This window comes from Cynara cardunculus (genome assembly GCF_001531365.2).
Source record: "Cynara cardunculus var. scolymus isolate 2C chromosome LG 2, CcrdV1, whole genome shotgun sequence".
Lineage (NCBI taxonomy): Eukaryota > Viridiplantae > Streptophyta > Magnoliopsida > Asterales > Asteraceae > Cynara > Cynara cardunculus.
This window is the reverse complement of record NC_037529.1, coordinates 58,117,808-58,130,768: the sequence shown is the minus strand read 5'-3', so window position 1 is coordinate 58,130,768 and position 12,961 is coordinate 58,117,808. Positions and strand designations below refer to the sequence as shown.

Genomic DNA, 12,961 nt, shown 5'->3' with positions numbered 1-12,961 from the left:
TTATATACTTTTTTTATAATATCCTTACTTTTATTTGTTTAATACAAATTTGCCGCATAAATTTTTGTTATAGTAATTTTATAATACATTTGTACAAACAATATACATGCAATTAAATTTCTACTATGTGTTAGTCAAATCTCATCTTCGATTATGTATTTCCTTTTTGTTTCTTGAATCACAATATATACGTGTATATATATATATATATGTGTGTGTGTGTGTGTGTGTGTGTCATTTTCTATAATTATTTATACGTTATTAGTTTTATATAGGGTCTTCTTAAAATAATAAGTCAAAGAAATATTAATTACGCTATTAGTTTTACTTTAAATAAATAGTTGTGTAAAAACAAGACAAAAATGAATTCTAAAAATTAGTCGGGAGTGAAAAAAGAAAAGAAAATGGGAAATAAGGAACAAAGTATTAAAAGCGAATTATGGATAAAATTAAACAAAATGGTCTCCAGCTCGTTGGTAAAAGCCTCTTGATTATGCTAGATGAACAAGGTTTGAATCCTTTAGTTAGAGTTTGGTACGCATAAATGATTGGGCAGGACTGGATAGAACAAGAGGGTAGGACAGAATAGGACTGGACAAAATAAATGTCTGTCTTGGTTATGGTGGAGATGGTGGTAGCCGATGGTGGTACTGGCAATGGGCAGTTGTGATCGACAGCCGACGATGGTTATGGAGGTACATGTTATAGTGGTTGGTGGATGACGGTGGTTGTGGAGGACGTGAAGATGGTGAATTTTGGTGGTGGTGGTGGTGGCGGTTGACAACGGTGTAAGAGGTAGTTGTAGCCGATGTAGTGGTTGTGGTGATTATGGTGGAGGTGAAGTGGCAATGGACGGTGGTAGTCAGTGGCTGATGGTGGCTATACAGGTGAAAATGAAAAGTTTTGATCGGTGGTCGACAGTGGTTGTGGAGGTCATGGAGGATGTTGTTTTTGTAGAAGAGGAGTTGGAGGTGGCTAATGGTGGTAGTGTTGGTGGCAATGGATGGTGGCGATCGGTGGCCGATTGTATTTTTAGAGGTGGCAATTGACGGTGGTAGCCGGTGGACGACGGTGGTTGTGGAAGTGGTATAGGAGGTTGTTGTACTAGAGGAGGAGTTAGAGGTGGCCAACAACGATAGTGGGGGTGGCAATAGACGATGGTGGTCGATGGTCGACTGTGGTAGAGGTGGCGATGGACGGTGGTGGACGATGGTTGTGGAGGCGGTGGAGGATGTTGTTGTACTGAAATAGGAGGTGGAGGTGGAGGTGACCGACGATCACCGCCTGTGGTGGCAGCGGCCGAAACTAACGGTGATGACCATTAAAACAAATATCATATTAAGGTTATATATCAAACTAGGGTAAACTAGTAATATTTTAGTTTCCATCTCATTCTTGTCCCATATTATTCCACCTATTTTGGTGGAACAAGAAAAAATCTCTTTTGTCTCATGTTATCCCATCTTATAACAGTTCTTGTCCTTGTATCATGTCGCGCCAAATATGAGACAGTGAGTTCTTGTTCTGTCTCATGTTGCGCAAACCTGGGACAGTAAGTTTTATCCCGTCCCATACACCAAACACAGCCTCAAATAAGAATTCCATTGAATTTTTAGTGACTATACAAGTAGGAATGGTCTATTTGATGCCCTTGGGCTTGGGATGCCCTTGGCCACCTCCCGGCTGCCCACCCATAGGGCCGACCCTGATAACGAAGGTAAAGTTCATGAACTATTCATGATAAATGATACACAATTAATGATGAATAATAGACGAACATAATCCATGCTAAACTGATGTCGCGCTCTATTTTGTCCCCACATTCATAACCGAAAAATCAGTTTTCATTTAGACCCACAACTCTATATATAAGATACAAGATGATCCTATATATATATATATATATATATATATATAATCATTGAAAAGCCATCTTATAAATATTGAACACATGGTATAAAACTAGTTGAAATAGTGAACACTTCTTCAAACACAATGGATGTTTAGAGTTGTAGGTGGGGGCCTTTGTCTCCACTTTGACATTATAGGATTGACCTTGATGTTGGTGGGGTTGCAATGGGTGCAAATCCAAGTCATACCCAATTGCCTTTTGTCTTTCAATACATCATTGCTTCTATTCTAAACCACCAATTAACTTCCACCATTTATTTCTAAATATGTACATATAAGGGGCTAAAAATTCCATGTCTATTTGCTTTTCTAGGGTTTATTTGATTTGTTACCATGAAAGAATTATAATTAAGATAAAATCTATTGATAGATTCTTTTTATTAACCTGGATATCCAACTTGTTATGCGAGCCGACTAATCTCAGGATGACCACATGTTTTGCAGATAGTCCGGAGTCACAACATTTGAACCTCCGTGGCCACAAGAGGATTTTTATTCCTCCTTGGATTTGAACCTAGGACCTCCTGGTACTTTTGACCTTTGGAGCCAAGCTCAAACCAATCAGGCACCACTATTGTGGTTATTGATAGATCTTTAATCGTTTTCTATTTATTAAAAACCCGACATCTGTGGTTATTGGGTTCAACAAAATTTTGTTGGCCCATGAAGTTTGTGACCTAGAAATATAATCCAATACTGAAAAATGATTGACGTGGGCTACAACCTACACGATATTACAACCCAACACCATATTTGCCATGTTGAACTACAAAACAGACACTTATAGTTGAGATTTAAAGGAAACTTAGCGAGACAACGATGAAACTTATCAAAGCTATAATTCATATGACGAGAGTAAGGGTTGCTTGGTTTGTGGAATTCGAATGAATTTAACAGAATTGGAATTACAAATTATATCGATATTAGTATCAAATTAACTATTTAAAACTAGAAGGGTACTCACGCAATGTCGCGAGATACATCTTCATTTTAATGTTTCGTTTTATTTTTCGTCTCTGTTGATATAATATGATTTATGTAGTTTTGAGAAAGATAATGTTTTTATTTTTAAATAAAAATAAATTTGAAAATATCATAAAAATATGAAAAAGTATATCGATATTAATATTAAATTAACTATTTATAAGTTCTCGTTTTTTTGTACAATTTTTTTTAATTCGATTTTTTATTATACTTTAATTTATGTCAAAATGAAGTAATTTATTTTTGGTTTAACAATAATTTTTGTATAAAGATAATGATTCTGTTAGAACTCAATATTATCCTAATTATATTTTAGATTTTTTTATATTTAAGATGAGAGGTTTATCTTGTATTTGATAAAATTTATCTACAGTTAGTTATACGAATTAAAAAATGGAGCTTTAATAAGTTGTACTTACGCATAATTTACTTGTAATCTTAAATTTTAAGTAATATGTATTAATACACAATACTTCATGCATAAAGAATGATTTTTAAGAGTTTTTGTCAAATGTTTTATAATATAGTATAAATTAACTATTTTTTGTATAATTTTTTAATTCAATTTATTTTATTATAATTTAATTTAGGCTCAATAACGAAGTAATTTATATTTGGTTTAATAATATAGTTTTCTATAAAGATAATAATTAATTATTTTGTTAGGACTCGATAATTATTCTAATTATRTTTTAGATTTTTTATATTTTAGAATGAGATGTTTATCCTCTATTTGATTATATTTTAGTTAGTTACACGAATTCAAACATGGAGCTTTAATAAGTTGTATTGATACATAATTTACTTGTAATCTTGAATTTTTAAGTAATATGCATTAATATACAGACAATAATTCATGCATAAAAAATGGTTTTTAAGAGTTTTTGTCAATTGTTTTATAATATAGTGTAGATGATTGTATATTAGTATGTTGAGGAATCCTCTTTTCGATCATTTACCAAACATTTATCCGATAAATGTTTACCGGTAAAATTCAACACAATGACTTATTTATCGGGTAAGATTTTTACTCCATCAAAATGACATCGTATACAACAATTTACCTGACATACGTTAACCGTAGCAAGACTCTCGATCCTTACCTCTATCTTACGAGGTAAGATACTTAATCATTCTTATATTCATCTGATAAGATAACGTGACTTGCTAAGCACTTGGTAAACGACTCCTAACCTTTCCACTCCACTCATTTTGTTGCTTTTTTTTTCCTGTTACTTTCAAAGTAATTGATTCAGCTCATTCTTTTTGTTTTTAAAAGATATGAACAAAAATATTCCAAACAGAACTGTTTAAGACATTTTTTGTAATCTATAAGTTTAATACCTAAGACCATCCACATCCTTACAATTTATTTATGCCTTCAAATGTATCCCGTCAGCTTTTGCAATTACCATCTATATACGTGCAATTCACCTATACTTTTTCAAAAGTGATCCCTACTATAACATTTATTAATTACCATATGGATTATTATATATATTCTAATTATCTTTTAATAAATACATGGTATTATCTTTTATCAATATTTTATCTTAAAATTTAATGTTTAAATTGATTTAACTATATTAATTAAACATATTTATTATGACTAGAAGGGTAGTCGCACAATGCAGCGAAATACATCTTGATTTTAATATTTCATTTTATTATTTATCCCAGTCGATGTTATAATATGGTCATATGTGATTTTGAGAAAGCGATGATGTTTTTATTTTTGAATAAAATATAAGTTAAAAAATATCATAAAATTCTGACAAAAATATATCGATATTAGTATCAAATTAATTATTTAAAATTTCTCATTTTTTGTGTAATTTTTTAATTCAATTTTTTATAATTTAATTTAAGTACAATAACAAAGTAATTTATATTCGGTTTAATAATATAATTTTCTTATAAAGATAATAATTATTTATTTTGTTAGAACTTGATAATTATTCTAATTATATTTTAGATTTTTTATATTTTAAAATGAGATGTTTATCCTTTATTTGATTATGTTTATCCGTAGTTAGTTATACGAATTCAAACATCAAACTTTAATAAGTTATACTTATACATAATTTACTTGTAATCTTGAATTTTAAGTAATATACATCAATATATAATATTTTATGCATTAGAAAAAGACCAACCCTTCTTGTTGGATTGAATTCATCGGTTTCAGTGGCCCATAATCTTGGCCCATTTGTAAACCCTAAATAAGACTAAGAACTAGAAGTCGATAAAACTTTGCTATCCTCTCAGACCCCTTCTCGCGCTCACGGCTCGCTTCAGGTTTTCGAGGTATGGATTTCTGAATTATCTAAGCGTTCTGTTGATTTTTGTATTCATAATCTTATATGTATGCTGACTAGAAATTTAGTTTTGTGCAATGATTGTGTTCTTGGAGACGATTGCTTTCATTTTGATTCACGATCCTGTCTGTTATATGTTTCGCATATTCAAATTAGTAGTTTTAGCTTCAAAATTGATGGTCGATGCTCTAGATTTAACAGCAAGATTCTATCTATACTAAGAACACTTAGTTAATTCATGTAGCTGTAATTTTTTCACGAAACAAAAACATTCTGCAACTTTATTTTGGTTTAAAATTGGGACTTTTAATTTGATTTTTTCCCCGACTTTATTAGAAAAATGAGATTTGATGATGCGATGGTGTCTTTTTCTCCATGTTTTCTAGCATTCGTAATTTAGCTGGAGAGATAACTGAATTTTGCAGAAGTGATTTTAAGATGAGTTCAATAAGATCCTAATGTTCATTTTACGATATTTTATTTGCAATATGATATTGCTTTTCTTTTGTTTGTATGTTTCTTCAAATTTTGATTTCCCATAATTTTCTGTTCGCAAATATCATCGTTTTCTTTGTTTTGTGTTTGCTGATTTTTGCCTTTTTGGATTTTGAGATGTCAAATTCAGTTGCAACATCTTTTGCCTTTTGGTTTTCCCCAATATGTATGGTGCATGAAACCGTCTTCCAACATACAAGTAATCGAGGCTGGAATCTCAACAGCGCTCGTTGCCAAATCCCAATTTGGGTATTTTGGTAAGAAACACTAATGAGCTTGAGAATTGGCATAAATCTTTGCCATAGGCCTTTGGTATTGGAGCTTTTCTTTTCATCATCACATATTGGGGTTAATTCCATATGCAGCCAGTCAATTGTGTCTATTTTCTCTGATAATATAAATTATACACAAATATTCCGTTACTTCCATTCATTACATGTTTATTAAAATGTATGGCATAAAAAACTCTCAAGTTTCTGCGACTCTTTGGCCTTTAAAATTTGACTCTTACCGGTGTTTCCATGATAACCTTTTTTGCTTTCTTCATTTTAAGTAATTTTTATGCATGTGATTATTGATGACCAAATAAAAGCTGACTTTTACTTTTTATCGTTTTTGTTGTGATTTAGTTGGTTAGTCTACATTGTTTGCACAGATTATGTGCTAAAACAGATGGGGTAGATAGTGAAATTAATACCCATATCTAAATATGGTATTCACATATACCTATAGCCATGTGAACTTTTAGTTTTTTTAAATTGTTGTGTTTTCTTCTGTGAAATACTTGGAAATGAACTTATGAGTTTTGCAGATACATAACAAGCTAGGTACCATGTCTCATCGCAAATTTGAGCATCCCAGACATGGCTCATTGGGGTTTCTTCCTCGGAAAAGGGCTGCTCGCCACAGAGGAAAAGGTTTAGATTTAGATTTTTTGGCTGATTTTAGTTCTGTTTTGCCTGTTCTTTTCTTTATATCTATGGAATGAGCCATCTCTATTGCATGTATCATTTGTATGCTATCTTCTATTTATGTGCCAGTTCTTCTAGTTGATGCCAATTGCTTATATTTGTTTCTTGTGTTCAGATTGTGTACTTTTAGCTGTAGGTTGTCAACTGTTTGAACATTCTTGCTTTATATTTAGTTGTTTCAACTTTGTATTTGTAACTTGTATCTATTATTGTTGGATACCAATCCAGTTGTGTTTAGTTTTATTTGTTACTTTGCAACCAATCAAATAAAATGAGGATTTCTTTCAGACCCTGGAATTACCCATTCATATGACTTCAAGTTTCCTGCCTGTTCTCTGAACGAATTTTGGATGATGGTACAATTCGCTGATGATTGTTTTTTTGGCCTCAAGTAAAACATGATTGACTATTCAGCATAGTGATTAAAAATGTTCTTACATAGAGATGCCATATCTTATTTCCAACATCTCCAGTTCTAAATTATGAACCAAATTATGAAACCATCTGTTGACATGTACAGTTATTTTGTTATGGATTATGCTATGAGTCTGTTACATGTGTTCTTTGTTCTGGTATGTTTTAGGTCCAGTGCTTTGTATTGTAGTTATGCACGTAACATGTTAGACTGAATAATTTTTCTACTTTATTATTTTCATTGATATTCTTGATCAAGCTTGTTTGATATAACACTCCCTCCACAAAAGTTTTTGAGGCAGTTCTGTTAACTTTCATTATTATAATTCCTTGATAATGATTTGTCTGTTAACCCTATATCAGAACTTATATGTGTAGTCAAGAGAACATTGTAACTGTTGCGTGGTCTGCTCTGCTTATGGTGTACTTGTTTTGGTTTTTGCAGTGAAGGCATTCCCCAAAGACGATTCTGCCAAACCTTGCAGACTAACTGCCTTCTTGGGATACAAAGCTGGGATGACCCACATTGTTAGAGAAGTTGAGAAGCCTGGGTCAAGTGAGTTATTTCTATTTGTTTACTTTTTTCATCTTAACTTGTTGGGAGGACAATTTTGCTTTTCATTTCTTATATATAAAAGAGCTTTAAATATTTGGATAGTAGGCGCATGTTAATTCTTTAGTCTTGTACAAGGAACTTAGTCATTCTCCTCCCACGCAATGTCTTGGTTTGTATGTTTAGTATTTTCTTTCCCCTAATTTTWCCTTTTTTATTTTCGGTAGAGATTGAGGGTAATGTAATGACCACCATTGTATTTGCCAAGTCATAATTTTATTTTGGTTTTTCTCCATAGAACTTCACAAGAAAGAGACRTGTGAAGCRGTGACTATTATTGAGACACCCCCGATGGTGGTGGTAGGATTGGTGGGTTATGTCAAGACCCCACGGGGMCTCCGCAGTCTGAATACTGTTTGGGCYCAGCATCTGAGTGAGGATATCAAGAGGAGATTTTACAAGAACTGGTGCAAATCAAAGAAGAAAGCTTTTGCCAARTACTCATTGAAGTATGAAACCGAGCCAGGGAAGAAGGACATTCAGTCCCAGTTGGAGAAGATGAAGAAATACTGCAATGTCATCCGTGTGCTTGCMCACACACAGGTACTATTATTTACTTGATCAAATTTCCTTGAATTTGTGTTCYGGAAAYGAAAGATGAAAGATATCAATAAATATGTTATATATATTAAAACAAAATACAATAAACTGGTAAAAAAGATCGACAGTAAAAGGGTTCTTTTTTAAAGCACCTATTTTTTACAAGCAGCTGTGACTAGGCAAGAACCAGTAGCCAGTGTAAGAACCTGTTRAAGAACTTCCATTGTGCACATTCTTATTTGCATTATGAAATGTGTTTTAACCAGATCCGAAAGATGAAAGGTCTTAAGCAGAAGAAGGCCCACCTGATGGAGATTCAAGTGAATGGTGGCAATGTGGCACAGAAAGTTGATTTTGGCTACAGTTTTTTTGAGAAGCAGATCCCCATTGATGCTGTTTTTGGGAAAGATGAAATGATTGACATCATTGGTGTGACCAAGGGTAAGGGTTATGAAGGGGTGGTGACCCGTTGGGGCGTGACCCGTCTGCCTCGCAAGACCCATCGTGGGCTGCGGAAGGTTGCTTGTATCGGAGCATGGCATCCTGCTAGGGTTTCATTCACCGTTGCAAGGGCTGGACAGAATGGTTACCATCACCGGACTGAAATGAATAAGAAGATTTACAAGCTTGGGAAGGCTGGCCAGGAGTCCCATTCTGCAATCACTGAATACGACAGGTTTGTTTCGTTGGATGATGTTTTGTTTTAGTTTATAAATTAGGCAGCAGGTGTAATGGTGGGTGGATATTTGTAGGACGGAGAAAGATATAACCCCAATGGGAGGGTTCCCACACTATGGGGTGGTGAAGGATGACTTTCTGATGATAAAGGGGTGCTGTGTGGGACCGAAGAAGCGTGTNGTGGTGACCCGTTGGGGCGTGACCCGTCTACCTCGCAAGACCCATCGTGGGCTGCGGAAGGTTGCTTGTATCGGAGCATGGCATCCTGCTAGGGTTTCATTCACCGTTGCAAGAGCTGGACAGAATGGTTACCATCACCGGACTGAAATGAATAAGAAGATTTACAAGCTCGGGAAGGCTGGCCAGGAGTCCCATTCTGCAATCACTGAATACGACAGGTTTGTTTCGTTCGATGATGTTTTGTTTTAGTTTATAAATTAGGCAGCAGCTGTAATGGTGGGTGGATATTTGTAGGACTGAGAAGGATATAACCCCAATGGGAGGGTTCCCACACTATGGGGTGGTGAAGGATGACTTTCTGATGATAAAGGGGTGCTGTGTGGGACCGAAGAAGCGTGTGGTGACGTTGAGACAGTCGTTGTTGAACCAGACATCGAGGCTTGCATTGGAGGAGATCAAGCTGAAGTTCATCGACACGTCCTCCAAGTTTGGGCATGGTCGTTTCCAGACGGCTGATGAGAAGTCCAAGTTCTATGGACGAACAAAAGCATAAACATGGAATTTTGTTTAGTCATTCATTCAGACCTGTGATTTTGGTTTTCCGATTTAGAACTTGGAATGTTATGAAGTTTGTTTTGGTTTTGTTGCTGGAAATTGCATGTTTGGCAGCAAATGCTTTGTTTCTTGGTACTCATGATATTTAAATAAATTTGACGAGTTTTCAAAAAACAAAGTTTTTAGGTAATAAAACTATAGTTCTCTCTCCCTATTAAATAGTATTTTTCCAAATTTAATATTTTATATTTTAATTATTATTTTGTATTTTCAAATCATAACATTTAATTTATCCTATAATTTAGATGACACAAAATAATAATTAATATAGAGAGAGAGTTTGTTTTAAATGTAACTCATCACATTTGTACAATCAATATAATCCAATAAATTAAAATATTTATGGAAATGAAGAAAGTTCATTTATTATGATTTGAATATTTTTGAAAGATGAATAAGATTAATTAATTATGATCAATACTTTATATTATAAAACAATCAAAACTTTTATGAAATTACATATTCATTAAATTAAATGGACGGTTGAGATTGAGTTGTATTGGTTGTACAAATGTAAAAGATTGTATAATAATCCACCCCTCTCTCTCTCTTTCTATATATATATATAGGGTATATTTCAAATGCAACTATGTCTATTTGTACAACCAATGCAATCCAATCAATTGAGATATTTATGGAAATGATGAAAGTTCATTTATTATGATTTGAATATTTATGAAAAATGAATATAGTTCATTAATTATGATCAATACTTTATATTAGAAAACAATTAAAACTTTTATGAAATCATATATTCATCAAATTAAATGGACGGTTGAGAAAGATAAGGTTAGTTCAAATGCCTTAGGGAGCGGGCGAAATTCAATAGATGAGACCTGTTGAAAGGACTCACCTAGCTGAGAGGTTTTCCTTGTATGGTTTTCTTAACTCTCTTTGAGGGATTAAGAGTGGTTGTAGACTGTGTTTTCTTTAGAGAGGATGAGGAGGTAACATCTTGGGTAAACTTTGGTAGCTGAACCAAAGTCGTCGTTGTTGAAGAAGAAGAAAGCGGAATATAGGTGTTGACTATCCTCATGATGATGGGGAATAGACCAACATATTTAGTTTTGGTCTTGTGATCAAGAATCCTTGATCCAAACCTGCAGAGAGGAAGATCACCTTGAGTGGGGTATTGTTTCTTCAACATCCTTGTAATGATGCCACTCAGGAATCTTGTGTAAGGGTCGACCTTTTCCCTTTGTCTTTTGTTCAGCTTCAGCACCAGGTCGTTGAATATCAGCTGAGCATAGTCAATGTTTCTATTCTTGATAACTGAGTAGCCGATGTTCAGCGCTACTCGCCTGGCTTGGTCTTGACCGCCAGTTTTCCCAACCATGCACTGAATAAAGTGGGAAAAAGATACTGTCAGACGGCAGACATCCGGTTCTTCTCAATCTTCGTCAGCGACTTGTTGAGTTTAGATTCAAAGTCCTTCTTCAGGGCCAGCCATAGTGAATATCGTCAAAAAAAAGTTGACCATGGCTTCATTGTTAGGTTCCTTGGTGAAGGGAGAGACTTCGGGAAATGGTTATTGCAACGATTTGCTTTGAACACCTTGTAAAGATAGACAAGTTATTTAGATATTCAATTCGAGTTTTCACTCGACTAAACTTCAATCGAGCTATTTTTCTTCTTATAATTGTGCTTATATGGTGTTGCATTGATCTTGAGCTTTGTCACAATTGTCAGGATGTGAAGATGCAATTCATAAGACAGACAGCATCCCAAAAACATATATAGACGACAGGGAAACTAAAAGGTAAGGTACATCGTGGTCACTTGATTAAGTTTCATTAGTTTTAGTTTAGACGCATGGCCGCTTGATTAACTTTCCTTAGTTTTAGTTTATACTTCTTGTAACCTGGTTGATAAGCTCTGTCCACAATATTTATGGTTTTTGTTGCTATGTTGTATTGTTTTCAGGCCCAAATCTACATGTGCCCACATTGTTCTTTATCTAAAAATAATTGTAATTTTCTCATATTACTATAATAGCTAAAAGTATGTAAAGCAACCGTCTTTTATTTACAACACTACATGATTTGTCTGGATAATAAGTTCATGATAGTTCAACAAGCATATTTTAAGTTGTCTTTCCTTTCTATCTCCTTTAATTGTTTTTGCAGCTCTTGGTTACAAAGGCTTATTGATTAACCACAAGGGTGGTGTCTGATTGGTTTGAGCTTGGATCAAAAGGTCAAAAATACCTGGAGGTCTCAAGTTCAAATCCAAGGAGAAATAAAAATCCTCTTATGGCCATGGAGGTTCAAATGCGGTGACTCCGGACTATCTGCAAAGCAGATAGTCGCCCTGGGATTAGTCGGCCATAGCGGGTTGGATATCTAGGTTAATGAAAAAAAGGCTTATTGATTTATCGTCTTATCTCTGATAGTTATGAAGTTGATTCTGATTGTCCTTTCACCTGTTCTTTGGCTCACAGGCAATGAGAGGTTGTGGTCGGTGGTTAAGCGGTGAACCGCCCTTTCTTAGAGGAAGGCTCTTTGCCTTAGAGGCTGCATTTTGACGTATTAATGCAGTTTACAAGGCCAATAATATTATTATATTTAAATATGTATTGGAACTTAGCAATCAACGTGAGTTCTTATCCTTTTTTTGTTCTCTTATTCAGTTGAAAAGGTTTTATCTGTGTCGATGTAATCTCTCCTCAACTGTTCAAAGCATCGATCATTTCATTTCTAGCTTATTCTACTGCCTCCTTTTCCAAGTTTATGGTTTCTATCAGTCACCAATTTTGAACTTTTGGTTTATTAGCTTCATCTTGAACTTGCATTACCTGAACAATTTGAAATGCAAATTTATGAGCCATTATTCCTTGGGTAATTCTATTCAAGAAACATTGATATTTGTATGTCGTTTATAAGAAATTTAGATCAAAACATTGGACAGAAAAAACCAATACAATGCACAATTTTATCTTTTTGGTTTATTTGACAAAAATACATTTCTACTTCTGTTTTATTGTTTACTTTTGTTTAAACTATACATCCCGCCGTATCGCGTGGGTAGTCGACTAGTATTAATTAAACATATATATTATGATTGTATTTATATTTTATTTAAAAAATGATATATATATATATATATATATACTTATACTATCTTATAAAGCATTTGACTAAAACTCTTAAAAACTGTTAAAACTCTTAAAAACTCTTAAACTTGTTCATCTCTATCCGATTTCATCTCATATCTGAATTCGTGTAACTAACTGCAGATAAACA

General features: G+C 33.9%; 1 protein-coding gene across 1 annotated transcript; it reads left to right on the top strand.

The window, feature by feature from the left end:
- The first annotated feature begins 5,198 nt into the window (after positions 1 to 5,198).
- On the top strand, positions 5,199 to 9,827 carry LOC112506650 (60S ribosomal protein L3). Its single transcript, XM_025110859.1, has 5 exons — positions 5,199 to 6,625; positions 7,539 to 7,649; positions 7,945 to 8,249; positions 8,513 to 8,922; positions 9,399 to 9,827. The coding sequence occupies exons 1-5, from the start codon at positions 6,541 to 6,543 to the stop codon at positions 9,655 to 9,657; spliced, it is 1,170 nt and encodes a 389-aa protein (XP_024966627.1). The 5' UTR covers positions 5,199 to 6,540; the 3' UTR covers positions 9,658 to 9,827.
- Positions 9,828 to 12,961: the final 3,134 nt, after the last annotated feature.